Source organism: Lissotriton vulgaris, chromosome 5 (genome assembly GCF_964263255.1).
Source record: "Lissotriton vulgaris chromosome 5, aLisVul1.2, whole genome shotgun sequence".
Lineage (NCBI taxonomy): Eukaryota > Metazoa > Chordata > Amphibia > Caudata > Salamandridae > Lissotriton > Lissotriton vulgaris.
Genome location: NC_141693.1, coordinates 638,312,942 through 638,332,261, shown reverse-complemented (window position 1 = coordinate 638,332,261; position 19,320 = coordinate 638,312,942). Strand labels below are relative to the sequence as shown.

General features: G+C 44.1%; 1 protein-coding gene across 1 annotated transcript in view; it reads left to right on the top strand.

The window, feature by feature from the left end:
- The window catches only part of NRG3 (neuregulin 3), a 1,735,002-nt gene that overhangs the window by 1,539,102 nt on the left and 176,580 nt on the right, over window positions 1-19,320 (top strand). Inside the window, exon 5 of the mRNA XM_086922079.1 lies at window positions 9,640-9,742. Within this exon, the coding sequence (XP_086778205.1) occupies window positions 9,640-9,742 (103 nt within the window). The remainder of the gene's footprint in view (window positions 1-9,639; window positions 9,743-19,320) is intronic.

The following is a 19,320-nucleotide window of genomic DNA, read 5'->3' as shown; positions in this document are numbered from 1 at the left end:
ATCAGGCGTGGAGATTGGCATTCATGCATTCTAACATGAGAAGTGAACTGATACTTTGGCGTAAGGTTTGCTATATTAGAAGGAGTGACAGATCTTCCAATTGATATCCAAATATTTCAGGTTTTGAATAACATTTTTCTAGTAGCAGCCTGCCTTTCTAAGAATATCCTTCTGTGTGGGTGTAATTTGCAGTTCTTCATTTTATAGGAATTGCTTTAAAGCTCCCTGAAGCTCAATGCTGCTCTTCCATTGTACATCCCTGGTGTATTTTTGAAGAGTAGACTGACTCGTTACTGATATGTTGGAATATTATTCCATCTTTACTACGCTTTTATATTATAATGAAAAACCATTCTCAAAAATGGGGCATTTTTCATGTAAAAAAAAGAAAGCCGTTTAGCTGGGACTGTAGCAATGAAGTTGATATCGTGTTGTGCGTAAGTACATTTGTAAAATTCCCCACTGATAGACTCATATGGTTAGAAGGAAGTACATTGTCGGGTCCTTGTAGGCCTCAAATAACTACCAGAATCCGTGATGTAGCTATAAATAGAACAGCAGGTGCAAAGGCACCGGCTTTCGCTGTGAAAAGTAACAATTTCACTCCATTTGTTGTTGTTATTTTTTTATTACCGATTAGGAGATTGTTGGCTTTCACTGAGACCAATAACACACTTCGTACACCACTGACAACAAGCATGTGCAGGCTGTACTTTAAGACCGTTTATGTGTATGGATGATAGGGAGTTCACAATACAAGATATCCACGTCACCATCAACTCATGTATATTCCCCTTACTGGATATCCATTCGTCACACAATTCATCAGCTGGGAGTAGTCTGCTGAACACATATCTTCAGCTCAATAAAAGTTGCACAATCTTCACACATTTATCTAAACCAAAACCAGCACATTTGGAGACAAATTCCCAATAATAGCCCAAATAAGAACACCTGTGTAGTTAAGAATTTGCTAAAATTAATTAAATTAATTTCATAGAGCAAATATTGGTTTTCAATATGTTTACTGTTTTTCCTTTGTTTTTCCTGTAGTGCTGTTAAATACAGAAACATTTTCACCTGCTTGTACTTTAGTGAATAAATGAAGTAGGTGGATATTAGGATTTCAAAGCTCAGCCAATCTCCATCTTTGGGGGGTGAAGGGTGAGGTATTTACAGTAGCGGCAGCTACTAAGCGGTGGTAGGCAGGCGCGCAACACCCATTAGGCTCAAAGGGCTTCTGCCTCCCCTGCTGTGTGTATCAGCCCGGGCTAATACAGCGTCACGAGCTACACACAGTATTTTTTTGCAGCTGTCGCCTCTCTGGCTGGTCTAGCATCCGTCTTATAGCACACACACCTGAGTACTTCACACGCCTTTAAAAGACCATTTACTTGTTAACAAGACTGTGTTGTTTTTCACCCCTTTTTAGTGCCCCTGAACTCAAATTAAACAGACTTACCTGGGTGCTGCCGGGTGCTGCTGCCCTTGCTCCATCTCCTCCATGCCGCAACAGGAAGCTCCCAGTCTCCCAATCTCCCAGAGTCCTCTGTCCAATTACAACACTGCCTTAAGCACCATTGTGATTGGTCTGAGCACTGTGGATCGACGCTCGGAAAGGTGCTTGGATTCTTTGCATGTTTCTCGCCAGGCTGTGTAATGCAGCCTGGTGGGGAAGATGCAAAGTGCGCACGACGGTTTGACCGCCTCTCTTGGGCCAGCCAATCCATGATGCCTACTTTAGAGTGTGCTTTACACTCCTCCCCCTGTCCGCTGCACTGGCCAGCCTGGCCCATCCACCCTGCCCTGCACCTGAAAAGGAAGGAAAATGACAACTATAATTCTTTTAACACTGCTCATAGAGCCGTGGGGTGACGCTCCTCTGCCTTAGTGGAGAAGTCGCCGCTGGGTATTTACTTCACCAGGTAAAAACGTATGCTCTAATTAGTCGATGTTGAAAAAGCCCGTTCGTAGTCATTAGCAAAAACGATTACATAATTAATAGTTCGGAGGCCTGAGTGTGTGATCATAAGGAAATGGCTGAGAATGGAGGTATAGAGCCAGATTTCCACACCAGCATTCACATTCATTGAATTGCATTTTTATTAAAGAAGTCATTGTTCCTCAAAAGTACATTAGCTGCCTTTGAACATAAAAGGTTGGCATTCAGTGAATGTCACTGTTGGGAGCAACTGCAAAGACAAAGCACTGACACATTTCGTAACAAATCACAAGTGGAGACACCCATTACGTGACCCCTTTACATTGTGATTTTTTTATGGGTCATATATGGGTCATTTCTGGTTGGAATTTGTCTATTGTACATTTTTCAACCTGTATTTTGCAATCAAATACCTATGATTTTGAGATTCGCAGACTATGCAACAAAAAAAAGATATTTGAACATAATGTCCCTGAACACTAAACACTTTTAAACATGAAGGGATGTAAATGTTGTGCAGAAAGACCTACATTGCAAAAAAATAAAAAGTCTGACTGTTTAATTGCCAGACTACTAATCCAAGTATTACCCAGTATTATGTGCAATCTGAGGGTTACATTTTTGCAAGTCTGGATTCTGTGAGTCGTAATCAAAATGACATGCTAGACGATTCCCCAATTTTACTCCAAAATACCAATGAATTTGTTCAACTCATAACTAATAGATTACTCTGATACTCTTACCTTTAAGAAAGAGACAAAGGATGTCATAGAAAAGCAGTGCACAATTCTGTTATTCTTCAGAAGAAATTAAGTTTAAGTTTATAGATAGACGATTAGGTCAAGCAGTGGCGGCTCCTGGAGTGAGTACTGTGGGGCGCTGAGGCAGGGGTGGGAGGGGCAGGGTGGGGGTAGTAAACTCCGGCATATGGTCGAGCAGAGTTAAGTAAATAAATAAAACAAATGACATTGCGTGCGCTGCATCGCAATCGGTGTTGCAGCGCGCGCAATATAATTTGTATTTTTTATTTATTTATTTACTTAACTCTATTCGGCCGTATGCCAGAGTTTACTACCCCCCACCCTGCCCCTCCCTGCAACACCGCCCGCAGCACTCCCTCGAGGAGCCGCCACTCAGTTCAAGGCACATGCATCGATGGATAAGCTGAAATTAATTTGTTTGAGTGAGAGTTACAATGATTCTAACAAATGGAGAAGAATATTCAGTTCTACTGTGTCAATATCATTGACAAGAAAAGGAGACTCAATAGAGAAAGGTGACAGCTAGTTTTAAAAGAAGTCTACAAGCCTTATTTGACTCGCGTACAGTTTGTACCCCATCAGGGCGACAATGTAAAATACTTCAGCGCCTATCTCTAGTCATTGGCAGGAACCGCCATTATGCTGGTTCCTGTCAATGTGTTAAAGGTTTGTTGGATTGTACCATCAAATTGATGGCTGCCTGGCAAACCATTAATACGTTTTCGGTGTTTCAAAAAACAAATCCCTAAGTGGGCTTCTTTTTTTAAAAAAGCAAAAATGAATGACCCACACACCACAGAGGTTTTCTCCAATGGTGCAGTGGTGATTTTTTTTTACTGTCCCCTACTGCCAGGGTTTAAACTAGGGTGACAGACAGCAAAAAAAATAATAATACCATCTACTCTAAATAGGGCAGATGGTGTTATGTGTCAACGTCCAACGACCTGTACTCTGTCGAGCTGTCGAAGGAGTACGTCAGGGATGGAGCCAGAGTAGGTTCCATAATCAACATACTTAAACCTGCTCAAGTGTAAATCAGGCAGGGAGACTGAGGATTTGGTGGAGAGGGTACTAAGTCACAGTTGCAACGTAGTACCCTCTCTGCTAATCACCATATCTGCGGACATCTCTAGTCATAGGTAGGTACCATCAGCATGTGGAATTTTGTTTTAAAAATGCGAAAACTATTGACTCCCAAAACATAGGGGTTACCTGCTACGGTGTGGGGGGGTCATTATATTTTTGCTTTACTGTCCCTCAGCGTTGATGAACAGCAAAAAAAAACATATTACACCGGCCACACTAAATTGGATGGTCGATGTTGTATGTAAACCTCCAATGGCCCACACTCGGTCGGAAGTGTATGTCATAATTGAGGTTCTTCTGTCTCTAAATTGGGCAGGCAGACTGAGGGTGTAGCCGAGAGGGTACTCCATTGCAGTTGCAGTTCGGCAGAAAGGACACTCTGTCACAAACGTGAGCGATATCCTGTCCACCATATTGCAGGTTTATTATAGCTTATAGCATTTGTAATATGACAGAGAGGGCAACCGTCATGATTTGATAGAGAATCACAGTCTCCAAACTCTAAATAAGGCCCTGAGAATGTAGGGGCTCATTACGATGGCGGGCGGACTTGGTCTCCCCGCCACCATAGCGGTGATTGGGTTTGACTGCCATGCCTGCAGCGGTCCCGCATATACAATTATGATGGGACCACCACCGCTGCAGTCGGATTCCGCACCTTTAACATTGCGGCAGTGGCTGCTGACAGCAGCACTGCTGCGATGTTAAAAAGAGCATGTTGTGCATTTCACTGCACTACGTGGCTAGTACTACACTGGCCACGGAAAGGTTGGCTTCCGCCGGCACCATAATTGTCCCGGTGGAGAATGCTAGGCTCCGCCACCATTGTGAGCATGCTGACTGCTCTACCAGGCATTTGTGACGATTGCTTCCAGCGGAAAAGCAGCAAACAGACTTTCCGTCCGCTGCGATACCCACCGCCATCATAATGTGGCGGGGTAGATCTCAAAACAATGGCGGAACGATCGCCACCACCAGCCCGGCGGTGTTTTTTTTTTGCCATCGTGATGAGTCCCTTAGATCAATAACAGTAAAATCTCTGGGTAATACTTTGTTCAGAATCTTCACTGCTGTGAGATCATGAGGATGGTGTTTTCTAAGATGAGCTGTCCACTACATTCTCCTTGATCATTATGTGTAGATGTCGCGTGAGAATCGATCGACATTTAGAAATAAAAAACTGCTTTAGACTCTTTGGATAACGGATACAAACATTAATTAATTACATATGATACAAACATTAATTCATTACATATTTTGGCAAAAACAAAAGCTGACTGTTTCATAACTGTTTTGCCGTAAAAGTTGAAAATGGCGTGGTTGGTCTCTGAAAATTGAAAACAATTTAATGTTTCTTCAGAGTAATGAATGATGTGGATCTGGTGAATTACGGATCGGATTCAATGTAGTTCCCAATAAAAATAAAAAAGATGTGGGGGCCCATATACTAGGGGGCATATTTATAGGCCCATTGGGCCACCGATGCGTCACCTTTTGTGGCACACCGCTGGCACAACCTCCTGGCCCATATTTGCAAGGACACGTAAACCCACCCATCATGGCTTTGCCTGTCCTTGTAAATATGACCCCTTCTCACTGAACACTTTTCGTGAAAGGGGTATGATATGGGTGTTGCTATGGGTGTTCCCACAAAATACCCATGTATTCTGCCACATTTCAGGGGTTACGATAATTCGTAAACCTAGAAATGCACCAGAATGCTACGCCATCCAGGCGAGGCGCCACGAGGAGAAATGTTAACATTTCTGTTTGCTTTTCCCTTTTTCTAGGGGTGCTGCATTCTGCAGCACAGATAGGAAGAGTAAATCTCTTCTTTTTATGTTTTTGTGCAGGAAAGTATCCCTTCTAGCACAGAAACAATCTCCCTGAAATGCAGGCACCTTTGAACCATGGCGTAAGTGTGCCTGCTTGGCGCATAGCAACCGATTGTGCGTCAGCGCAGGGGAATACACAGGGATGTGCCATATTGTTGTAAATATGGTGCATCGCTGTGCTTTGAAAGTTCCACAGCATGGCAAAGCCAAAGGGCCAGTGGTGCCGCGCTGCAGCACTTTGTTGTAAATAGGGCCCCAAGAAGTTGCACTGGTGCAAAGTCAGTTTCGGGAAGGTATTACTCAGGCGCGGTGAGTCCATTGGGGCGTGGGGGCGTAGCCCCCCCGGCCGCAGCTCCCTCGGCATCTTTGAACTTAAGTAAACTGAATCAGTTTACTTAAGTTCAAAGACCACGAGGGAGAACTGACAATCATGTCAGTCAGCATGACGTCCGACCGCCCACCCCCTTCAGAGACTGAAGGGGTGGGCGGTCTGGCGTCATGTTGACTGACATGATTGTCATATCACCACGGCAGCAACACAAGTGCGCATGAGTGGGGACGGAGGGCTAATTTTTGCACCGTGCCCACTCATGCATTCTTGTGTTTTCCTTTGTTTGTGCATGCCCATTAGGAGCCCCTCTGGCTCCTAATGGGCGGTCTGAGGGTGAAGATTAGCCATGCCTTAAGCCACGCATGGCGCTGCTGGCAGCGCCAGGATTGGCTGGGAGGGGCTGCCGGGCCATTGGTGAAGGCACCAAGGGGAGCAGCAGAGGTGGTGCGGACCGGCTGAGGTAAGTTTTCCTTTTTATTTATTCTATTTATCCCTGCCAGGCTGCCACCCACCCCCGCGCAACCCCCTCCCCCCACGAATGCCATGCATTACTTACCTTTAACGTGCGCAGGGTTTTCAGTTGACATTTTACTTTGGCGACCTGCAAAGGGTTTTCTGTATCTGTTTTGGAGGCCTGGCCTACCTCCAGAGGGGGCCGCCACTTATCCAGACCAATTTCTGTATTTTGCATGTGTAGAATATGCAGAGTGAGGCATTAGTGAGCAAGGCTATTGCTGGCGGTACCAGCATCACAGCTCTCTCTGCCCTGATTTACAGAGCGATACGCAACTTTTACTAGCGTCCTTGAAGCCTAGGGCGGGCCGGGCCCACACAGGCTTCAGAGGCGCCGCCTGGGAGGGACCCACTTCCTTTGTCATTAAAGACAGCTCCGTGGTTAATGCATCACCTGCAGTGGTGTGGTGCAACTTGAATGTCACACGGTGGGATCCTAACAGGAGTTGTGCTGGGGAAGTCACTCAGTGTTACAAGGATGAATGAGCAGCAGGGCACACCAAGTGATGAATGAAGTCAGATATATCATTCATCGGCAATACATACTGCATGAGATGTACTTACTTTTGATACTAGAGTGTTTACTCCACCAGTGCACCCCGTTTATGGCTCGCTCAGGTATCACCATTGTTACAGACCCAGGGGTGCGATGGCCTCAGTGTTGTACTGAAAGTTGGTGTGATGCTTCCATGGTGCCAGGAAACAAGCAAATTCAGCGGTTACCAGGGTGCATTAAAACAGGGCAGTGCGCGTTAGCAGGGGGTGAAACACCGACCCCCGCAGCCCCTGCGGTGCAGATGTTGGCAGGAAGCTTTCCTCCATCTCTGCTGACCTAGAGCCCCGGGGGGCCAGCGATGCACTTGTCTGTACACACCAGCATCTGTAAATGATGTCCAGATATTATGTTGCCGTTTTACAGTTGCAGTCTACTTTTATATGTTTAACTTATTTCTATTAAGTAGTAGTGTTTGTTTTCCTCGTTGCATTACTGTCCGCACTTCATCTCAGTAAATGGAATGTTTACTTGTATGTATGCTTCGTTAACTCTAATCAGGCTGCATGGGGCTGACTCTGGGCCTTTTTCTTGTGTATTCATTTTGTTAAATTTCTTTCTTCTGAGTTGTTGTGTTGATATAAGATCTGGCACAGTGGCACTACTAAAGCTGCCATCTGCAGAGGGGCCGGTCCGTACAAAGTAAACTTCAGAACCCCAGGTTTTGCTGATCTTTGTTGCAAGCGTCTACACTGGCGCAATTGCGATTCAATGTGACCCCCATGTTGGCATAAGCTTTCCTTTCAGTGTGGCTTACAGTACAGCGATAACTTTACGCCTCACCACTTTCAAATGTCACCAGCCGCCCCTGGTATTACTTACAGTTTAAAGTTATTTTGCATTTAAAAGGTGCCCTTTTCTTGGTACAAATATAGCTTTGCATTTCTTTGTGATGTTATGAGCCACTTTGCATAAAGGGTTGGTGTGTGGGTGTAAAATAGGTGGATCACTACACCCGTGGATTTTAGTAGAAAGACTAATTTACTAACGTAGTCAAACCGGGTTTTGCATCTAAAAAGCTATACTTTTGAATCCTGCAAGAAGAGGTTTGTATCCCTGTTTACATAATCAGCTTTGCTCATTAAGTAAAGTATGCAATTGAATGTATCTTAAAAGCCTGTTATGTAATCCAACAACCTCAAATTACGTACCGCTCAATGGTCCAGCTGTGCCATGAGTTTCAGTAGATAATGTGTGCAAGGTGAGCTATCCAGTATTCTCTTCTTCATCAATGTTAAATGGTTAGTCAGTAACAGTACAAGAAGGAAGTTGTGTGCCCAGCTAGACATTTGATTTGCCATTTTGCCAGGTGTAGCGATAGTATAACCCTTTTTCAAATCTTAGGCCATCAACTACTATTTGCTGTTTATGGGCTATAGCATCTAGAGAACCTGGGGGCATATTATCAAGAACTGCGATAAAATTATTGCCGCTTTAGCGGCAGGAAACCGCCGCTAAAGCGGCGATAATGGGCTTGATAGTATGCCCTGGTGAATTCCCATAGCAGCCCAGGTTAATCCCAGAACCTGGCTGCTATGGGAATTCACTAGAAAAAATTACCAAGCCCATGATTGTCGTTTTATGGGCAGTTTCCTGCCGCCAAAGGGGCGATAATTTTATCGCAGTTCTTGATAATATGCCCCCCTAATTCTTTGCATTTCTGCCTCTGACCAGGGGTTGCCAGGGATATGCTAGTAGCGCCAAAAGATTTAAGAAATATCAGTTGCTACACATGGCGACCTCTAATTGATGTATGTAGTCATATGGTAAATAAATACTATGGGGCATATTATCAAGGGGGTTTATCTCCGCTTTTTTGGCTTTAAAAGCCAAGAAAGCGGAGATAAAATTATCTCCCTATTACCAAGCTGTCGCTAACACCAGTTAGTGACAGCTAATAGGAGATAGCGACCATCTTGGGCCCCGCTTTGCATATCAGTGATATTTATCACTAATGACATGCGAAGTGGGCGTGCCAAGATGTTAGCGACTGGAAACAGTCCCTAACATCGCTATCTCCTATTACCAACTTTTGGAGATATTCGCGCTAAGCGCGAATATCTCCAAAAGCTAACACCTGCCCTGAGCAGTTCTTAGCCATGTTATCCAATGGGAGGTGGATAACATGGCTAATAGCATTTGCTCGATAATGCATGAATATCGCTGACTTTTCAGCGATATTCATGCATTGCGGCCGTTTTTTATCGCATTTGCGATAAACCTTGCTAATAGCAAGGTTTATCTGCGATAAAAATCGCCGATGTGCGGCGATAATTTTTGTCTCTAAACAAGTTAGAGACAAAAATTATCGCTAGTTGTTGGTAATATGCCCCTGAATTTGTTGATTTATCGACAGCAGCTGCCCTTGCAGGTAAGAACTGTGGGGCGGTGCGGCCGGTTTGGGAGAGGGGGTATTTCAACATACGGAGTTGAGGCCAACAGCTCATACCTGCATGGGACGCTGCTGTTTATTGATAACCTGTAAATAACCACAAAAAATGTAGAACCTATTCCCTTGTTTTTAAAAATGTGATCTGCTTTTCAATCTTACGGTGCTGTCAATGAAGGAAGCATTACTGTAACAGCATGTTAAAATGTTCATGTTCCCTCATTTGCAGAGAGTGAAGATGTATACCAGCGACAGGTTCTTTCAATATCTTGCATCATCTTTGGAATTGTCGTTGTGGGAGTTATATGTTCAGCTTTCTACTTCAGAACCAAGTGAGTAAGCTCAATGCAGTATTTATAATGCTCTTTGTTCATTGTTTAGTGTTTTTTTAAAGAAATGGAAGTTCCATGGTAGACACTGGTGCCTTGTGGTAAATGCTCCACACAATGTAGTGTAATTGCCAAGTAATTTTATCCAAAATTATGTTAATATCGAAAGTATCCCCTTGCAATTCTGATTTAATGATAGACAGGAGCTTGCAATCAAATAGTATAATGCTTAATTTATATGAGAGTTCTATCACTTGAAGTCAAAATAATGAGGCCCTCTAAGAATAATAGCTTAAAACCTATAATTTTCATAGATTTGCTTATTCTAAGGGCTTTGCAAAAGTCCCATTGAATACCTAGAAAACGATCACATTTGATTTGAGAATGTTTATAGATAGTGAGTCATACACCTGTTCCGCTTCATTCTACAGTTGTACATTTTCTTTTTTTGCCTTCCCTTATATATGCATGTATTTAATAAGCCTGGGTGGTGAACTCCGCTCCATTCACTGAGTTTTTTGCACTCCGTGCTCTGCTGAGCTTCCAGAGTTCTGAAAAACTCTGCTTCGTGCGGCGAGCATGTTAGATTTGGGGGTCTTTAGTTTACACAGGTAGGTTCTTGTGACAAATAGGGACCCTTGTCTCTAGTCATGGAAAGGGGGTACACTCCTAAAATAACCCCTGCTCACCCCCTTGGTAGATTGGCACAAGCAGACAGGCTTATCTCAGAGGCAGTGTGTAAAGCATTTGTGACCACATACAGTAACCCAGTGACAACACTACAGATGGACACCACACAGTTGTAAATTAAACATAAGTATTCTTTATATAGACTTAGCACAAGACCACAAACGACAAAAATCCACAATACTATAATTAAAATGGTAGTTTTAGCTTAGTTCACTTCAGTTCTTAAGATGCAACACTTTAAGTCAATGTACCTTATGATGCGGGACTACAAAAAGTGTTGCAGCTATGGAAATGCAGCAAAGTTCCGGTGCAAAGAAATAAAGACGTGAAGATCTTCCAGATGCGGCACGCTTCTCTGATTATGCGAGAAGTCTCAATTCGATGCGCGAGCTGCAGCGGCGACACCCTGGTTCAGTGATGTGACGGCAATAGCCTCGACTGCGACACTTTTCTCCGACGTTGCGAGAGGCTTCCGCACAATGCAACAACTACAGCGGCGACATCCAAGATGCGACAGCAGCAGGTCCAACGGCTGCAAGCTTCTTCGTGGATGCGAGGCGCTTTTCTTGATGCTGTACAATACGACAACTACAGTGGCGACATCCACGATTCGACGGCAGCAGCAGCGAGGGCGACACACTCCTTACTCTTTGCGAGACACTTCTCTTGATGCGGTGTAATGCGACAGCTGCTGCGGCAACATCCACGATGCGACGGCCACAGCAGCGACGGCGACATGCTTCCTCTTCATTGCGAGAAGCTTCTCTCGATGCGGTGCAATGCGTCAGCTACAGCGACAAAACCCTCCTTCGGAGTTGCGACGGCAGCCACTGTGACGGCGACATGCTTCTTCCTCTTGAGTTGCGCTTCCAGCTCCTTGTGACACGCAGTCCCTCAGAAGGCCCCAAAACAGCAGCAGGCACTTCCAAAGAACTCTGGAGAGCTGGGGCTTGAATTCTGTTGCCCCTGAGACTTCAGCAGGAGGCAAGCTCTGTTTCAAGCCCTTGGAGATCCTTCACAAGTTAAAAATAAAGCACACACAGTTCTTTCTCCTTTCTTTGGCAGTCAGGCAACCGCTGCAGGCCAATCCCCCAAGCAGCACTTCAGCTTAGGGATAGTCTCCCCTCAGTTTCTTCAGGTTCCTCTCCTCAGCAAAGGTTTCTTCTTGTTTGTCCAAAAGTGATCTAATTTCTTGGGATCAGGGTCCCAATATTTATACCCCAAAATCCTTTGTCCTCTGAAGGCAGAAGGGCCTTTGCCCGGTCCAAAAAAGTTCTGGAGCACTCTGTTTACATAATTCCTTCTCTCCTTTCACAGTGCAGGGAAGAGACATCAGACACACCACAGGGGGTGGAGCCAGCACTGTGGGGGGCAGGCACAGTCCTATTCAGGTCCCGGGTTCAACTCCTCCCTCCCATCTAGATGCAGATCTCTCTATTCACCACTGGGCGGACTCAACCTGTCTCCTGGAATCCCCCAGCCCTGTCACTCAAACTCCAGCCAAGGAATACACAACCTAGCAGAGGCAGGCTTGGAAAGTTAGAAAATACCTACTTTCTAAAAGTGGTATTTTCAAACACAGAATGTTAAAATCAACTTCTCTAAAAACTGTATTTTATCATTCTGAGTTCAAGCATACTAAACTCGAATTTCTGCCGCGTTCCCTGAGTCATTTACGATTACAAGATGTAATAATCTAACTGCCCATTCTGGCCTATGGAGAACAGGTAGCCTTGCAATAGTGAAAAACGAAAATGGCTGTAATTCACTATTAGGACCTACCACACACACCAGGGCATGTCCTACCTTATTCTTACAATGCACCCTGCCCTTGGGCCTACCATAGGTGTGTCTGATATGAAGAAAAGGGAAGGTTTAGGGACTGGCTAGTGGGTGCACTTGCCCAGTCAACATGGCAGTACCAGACTGCACCCAGGCTTTGCAGTGGCAGATCTTAGACACATTTTACAAGGCCGCTTCTGTGGGTGGCACAACCAGTGCTGCAAACCCACCAGCAGCATTTGGTTTACAAGCCCTGGGCACACTCAGGGCACTGTACTAGGGTCTGACAAGTAAACCAAATCAGCCAATCTTGGAGTCACTAATCCATACATCAATTTACTATAGGGAGAGCATATGTACTTTTGCACTGATCATCAGTGGTAAAGTGCCCAGAGTCATAAACCCCCCAAAAAACAGGTCAGACAAAATACAGGAGAAAGGCAAAAAGTTTGGGGATGAACTTCAAGAGAGGAAAATCCAATGCTAGACCACTTCCCTGCAGGATTGCTCAATGTGGGCAGTCACGGATGGTCGCTAGCTCTCGCGGTGAAAAACCTCCCATTCGTGTTGAGTAAGCTGCTGCTCGAGTAGAACTACTCGAGCAGCAGAAAGAAGCAGCTCCCTCTTGCACTGTATGAGATGCCATTCGTGATGATTTTATAGTACAGGGCAAATGCCAGGCACAAAAAATGAGTGCGAAAGACGCGAGGTAACCCACTCGCCGCTCGCGGAACTGTCCGTAGCTTGGCAGAGTTTTTTGTCACTTCGCACAGTTTCACTATGCAGAACTCCACGAACTCCACCCAGTCTTATTATTTAGAGTGGCATACTACAATGGGAATGTTTTCAACACTCACAAAGCTCCAGCTTTTGAAATGTTACCAACATTCTTAGTGGTCCCAACTACACTCTTTATTTATATGGCAACAATCATTATTTTCAACTCTGAACACGTGATACTTTGAACTTTGCCGAGCTGGGGACTAGTAATGAGCCTTCAGTTGCATGTGCTCGGCCCTAAACAATTGGGGCAGATTTACAAGCCCCTTGTGCCACTTTTGCGCCATTGTTGCATCACTTTTGTGCCACAGCAGCGGCGTAAAAATTACGGCCCATTTACAACCTGGCACATCTAGCAAGATGCGTCACGTTGTAAAGCCCTGCATGACATTATACCTGCGTCAGGTATATTGTATGCAGTGTAGGCGTTCCCACACAGGAAAGCCTCCTAAATGTGACGCAGTGAAATCTGCAAGATTTCACTGCGTGACTTTTACGATGCCACTGCGTCAAAACCTTACGCCTGCTTGAAGCAGGCGTAAGGAGTGACGTACTGTACTGGGAATAGGCCACAACACACATTGCTGGAATTACATTGTGCGTGTGACACAACTCCAGCAATGCATAACTTTTCCGTCAACAGATGCGTCAGAATTTCAGACGCATCTGTCAATCCTTGCGCCATGGTACGCTGTATTGTAATTTCATCGCATACGTGCTGACTCAAGGGTTTTGCATGATGGCGGAGAAAAATTGACGCATCTCTACAGATGCATCACTTTCTTGTAAATATGCTCCTTGATTTTTCTTTAATTCACCATGTTTAGCACATTAGCAAGTCATCTGTAAATTGTGCAAAAGTCTACCACAGCGGTCTAAGTTCAAATTTCAGATGCAAGCCTTGCGGAGAGTTTCTCCAACATGTTTTAAAAAAATGATAATATGGGCTTCAAGCCGCCCGTTTAAAGTAACTGGCTGTGTTCGCGAGGATTTTATAATATGGGGCAAACACTCGGCATAAAAAATGAGTGCGAAAGACGCGAGGTAACCCACTCCACCGTTCCCGGAACTGCACGTAGCTTGGCAGAGTTTTTTTGTCACTTCGCAGAGTTCTGCTACGCAGATCTCCACAAACTCCACCCAGGCTTATTATTTAGAGTGGCATACTACAATGGGAATGTTTTCAACACTCACAAAGTTCCAGCTTTCGAAATGTTGCTAACATTCTTAGTGGTCCCACCTACACTCCTTATTAATATGGCAACATTCATTATTTTCAACTCTGGACATGTGATACTTTGAACTTTGCCGAGCTGGAGACTAGTGATGATCCTCCAGTTGCTTGTGCTCAGCTGTAAACAATTGGGGGCAAATTTACAAGCCCATTATGTCACCTTTGCGCCGTCGTTGCGTCGCTTTTGTGACGCAGCAATGGCGTAAAAGTTGCGGCCCATTTACAACGTGACGCATCTAGCGAGGTGCGTCACATTGTAAAGCCCTGCATGACATTATACCTGAGTCAGGTATAATATATGCAGGGTAGGCGTTCCACCACAGGAAAGCCTCATAAATGTGACGCAGTGAAATCTGCAAGATTTCACTGCGTGACTTTTAGGATGCCACTGAGTCAAAAACGTACGCCTGCTTGAAGCAGGCATAAGGAGTGACACAGTGTATTGGGAATAGACCACAACACACATTGCTGGAATTGCACCGTGCTTGCGACAAGACTCCAGCAATGTGTGACTTTTCCGTCAACAGATGCGTCAGAATTTCTGATGCATCTGTCAATCCTTGGGCCATGGTGCGCTGTATTGTAAATTGTCAAAAGGGGATATAACACCTCTTCACCTTGTAAAGAAGGGATCTTTCAGCAACAGAAGACCGTTTGCAGTAAATGATAGGGGAAGCTGAGAGGAGGTGTGAGGAATTGCTTTGATCCTTTGCAGATCCAAGTGGGCTCGTATTGGGCTGTGTTTTTAGTAAACTGGAGAAGTTTAGGGAAAGCACATGCACCAATACAGGTATGCTATAGTACAAAGCACGCCAGGATAACTTCTTTCAGTATTTCATTTGTTGAGATGTAGGAACTAGGTCACACTATTTTGATGAATTGCAGTGAGAACCTTAACTTGATTTTCTTAGGGGTCGTTTTTACTCATTAAGTGAGAATGCCTTTCGGGATCTGTTGCAAGGGCATTCTGTGTTTGGACCTGGAGCTGATAAGGCAAATAAACTTTGCTGCCAGCTGGAAGGATCCCCATACCCTGAAGAAGATTCTGGCAAGACTTTTCTCTGGTTTAATCCTGAATCTCTACGAACATAAGGACTTAAAAGGTAACTTCTTGCTGATCAATAAAGACAAAAGGAACCAGGTCTTGTCAAGGGGAGTCTGCTAGCTGGTTGAACATCTCTCCTGAGATGGAGAAGGCATTGGTTTGTGGAAGCAAAAGGGCTGTACCAACCTGAATAAAGGCAAGCAAGTGAGCTGAAACTGGTCTTTTCGGAAGCACAACCAATAAAAAGACTCTCAAATTAGTCTAAAGGAGCAAAAGTAGTCCTGCCGACTGAAGTTGCTAGAGCTGCTGCAGAAGCCCAAGAACTAGTTGAAATTGTAATGTTTGTTTTTGACCCATTGCCGTATGCAAAACTATACCTATATGAAAGTGTTCAACACTTTTCGACACCAAGGAAACCAACCAACCTCAAAGTTTTTTTTTTAATCTGAAGAGAAGGACTAGGCATCAATGCTGCCCAAAACGAGAAAACTTGACTCGTAGATATCTGTTTGGCAACAGATTCCAGACTTACCCTTCTGATTGTCAAGCTTCACAAACATGATGAATTGAAAGATAACCATTTTAGCTACCAAATATCCAACCCTTACCCAGCCTCTCACCACTGCCTTTAAGGCACATACATTTGATAAGGGTAAACAAAAAACGGGATGTAAAAATGATATAGCATTGTTCAGACTCATAGAGTTTCATGGTATGGGCCATCAGCCCATTGATAACATTGATGCTTGAGTTATCATTGTTTGAAATAGAGCACTTTTTGTTACCTCATAACTCTTAACAAGTTTCATTATTTTGGTATCATTGTGATAATTCAGTTTTAATCTTTGTAATTACAGGTTTTTTAAATTGTGAATTGTTTACGTTTAATATTGTTTAACTCTAATGATATTCTAGTGTTGTTGACCATGTACCAAATAAACATTTATCTGAGGAAGTCCCTGATCTGTGTGCCAAGCTTCCAAGAGTGAGCTAGGAAGTCTTTGCAGTAGCCAGTTTGCCTAACATGAATCATATTCTTATGGCTTTTTGGGAGCTCAACCGCTGCTCGAATCATGCTCAAATTATGACCGAACACTCTCTCCCATTGCCTAACAAGACAAGTTTTCTACAAGTTAAATGAAGCTTGCAATTTACCAGGCCCACATCAACACCTCACTGTGGATGGTAACCGCATTGAGAAATCTTTTTTTCTCTGAAAACTTAAATCATTGCCCTGTTTCTCACACTGCACCTTCCTCACAAACAGTTGGCCGTGAGTATCTGTTGTATGGCACTGAATTAGGCAGGATTTAGTCCTGAATTTTCAGGAGAAACATTAAGTAAAGCCTAGTGAAGCATGCATTTATTGAAAATTCTATACTAGCTGTTAGTGGTTGTGCATCTTTGTGAGCATTGGCATACTGGAAAGGTAAATATTTATTGAGCTCTATTTTGGCCCCTTCTTCTATAATGTGGTGTATCACCGGCCACAGATGGCAATTCTCCTCGTTTATATACATCATCTTCTCCCACCCCCTTATAGGAGGAGAATCTGAATGTGGTTTATGCTAACACGCACATAATGTACATACTGTCTATTTCATTTGGACGACACAAAATATTGATTCAGCTGTCAGCCACTACATAAGCTGCATAGCTGAAGCTATAAACCAAAACGATTTAGACATATCATAAAAATAATTTATATATTAAGAGATGCTTAACCTAAGGCTAATCTTATTAACATTAGAGGTATAGTTTTACATTTTGCCTCATGATATGCAGTTCTTCAATCGTGACTCAATAATTATGTCAGCAGCTAAAGTTAACCCAGTCTGGCCTTCATCATCCTGGAACTTTCACTTGCATCTGAGTTAGAAATGAAAGGTGCACCATGTGTGCATGGTGAAGGAAGAGTATCTTCAGAAGACTTCGGGACAGTGTGCATGACTGAAGGACTCAATCAAGAGGCAAGTGAAATCCAGAAAGAATCAACAGAAATATAGAAAGAGGAAATAGAAGTGCAGAAATAGGCAAGAGAAGAGCAGAAAGAAGCAAGCGAAGTACAGAAAGAAGCAAGAGAAGTGCATAAAGAGGCAAGAGCACTGCAGAAAGAACCAACAGAGGTGCTGAAAGAGGGGAGAAGAGTGAAGAAAGATGCAAGAGGGGTGCAGAAGAAGTAAGGGTGGTACAGAAAAAAGCAAGAGAAGTGCGGTTAGAAGCAACAGAGGTGCAGAAAGAGTCAAGAGAGGTGCAGAAAGAGCCAAGAGAAGTCCATAAAGAAGCAGCAGCAATGTAGAAAGAGAAAAGAGAAGTACAGAAACAGGCAAGAGAAGTGCAGAAAGAAGCAAGAGAATCACAGAAATAAGCAAGAGAAGTGCAGAAAGAGGCAAGAGAAGTGCAGAGAGAGGCAAGATATGCATAGAAAAAGGCAAAATACGTGCAGAAAGAAGCAAGAGAACTGCAGAAAGAACCAAACCGAGGTGCAAACAGAGGCAAGAGGTGTGCTGAAAGAGGCAAGAGAAGCACATAAATAAGCAACAGAGGTGCAGAAAGAGGCAAGAGAACTATAGAAAGAGATAAGAGCGTTGCAGAATAAGTCAAAAAGGTGCCGAAAGAGGGAAGAGGGATGCAGAAAGACGCAACAGGGGTACAGAAAGAAGTAAGAGAGGTGAAGAAGCAAGAGAAGTGCAGAAAGAAGCAACAGAGGTGCAGAAAGCGGCAAGGGGGGTGCAGAAAGAGGTAAGAGAAGTAAAGAAATAACCAACAGAGGTGCAGAAAGAGGGAATAGAAGTGCAGAAAGAGGCAAGAGAACTGTGAAAAGAACCAACAGAGGTGCAGACAGAGGCAAGAGGGATGCTGAAAGTGGCAAGAGAAGTGCAGAAAGAAACAACAGATGTGCAGAAAGAGGCAAGAGAACTGTAGAAAGAGGTGCAGAAGGAGACAAAAGAGGTACAGAAAAAGAGAAGTTGGGTGCAGAAAGACGCAAGACGGTGCAGAAATAAGCAAGAGGGGTGCAAAAAACAAGAGGGGTGCAAAAAGAAGCCAGAGAAATGCAAAAGAAGCCACAGAAGTGCAGAAAGAGGCAAAAGGGGTGCTGAGAAAAGTAACAGAGGTGCAGAAAGAGGAAATAGAAGTGCAGAAAGATGCAACAAATATGCAGAAGGAGACAACAGAAGAGCAGAAAAAGGCAAGATAGGTGCAGAAAGAGACAAGAGATGTGCAGAAAGAGGGAAGACGAGTGCAGAAAGAGGCAACACAGGTGCAGAAAGAAGCAAGAGAAGTGCAGAAAGAAGCAAGAGATGTGCAGAAAAAACAACAGTGGTGCAGTGAGAGCCAAGAGAACTGCACAAAGAGGCAAGAGGGAAGAGGGATACAGAAAGAGGGAAGGTGGTGCAGAAAGAGGCACATAAAGAAGTAACAGGGGTGCAGAAAGAAGCAAGAGGGGTACAGACAGAGGCAAGAAAAGTCTACAAAAAAACAACAGAGGTGTAGAAGGAGGGAAGAGAATTGCAGAAAGTGGGAAGAAAGTTGCACAATCAGGCAAACAAGGTGGAGAAAGATGGAGATGGGGTGGAGACAGAGGCAAAAGAACTGCAGAAAGAGGCAATAGGGGTGCAGAATATTACACAAGAGGTGCTTAAAGAAGAAAGAGGAGTGCAGAAAGAACCAGCAGAGGTGAAGAAAGAGGTAAGAGGAGTACAGAAAGAGGCAAGAGAAATGCAGAAAGAAATAACAGAGGTGCAGAAAGAACAAGAGAATGGCAGAAACAGGCAAGAGAGGTGCAGAAAGAGGGAAGAGGGTGAAGAAATAGGCAAGAGGTGTGCAGAAAGGAGCAAGAGAGGTGTAGAAAGAAGCAACCGAGGTACAGAAAGAGCCAAGAGGGGTGCAGAAAGAGGCAATGGCAGTGCAGAAAGAACCAACAGAGGTACATGAAGAGGCAAGAAAAGTACAGAAAGAGGCAAGAGAGGTACAGAAACAGACAAGAGAGGTGCAGAAAGAGGGGACGGGGTGCAGAAAGAAGCAAGAGAGCTGCAGAAAGAGGGAAAA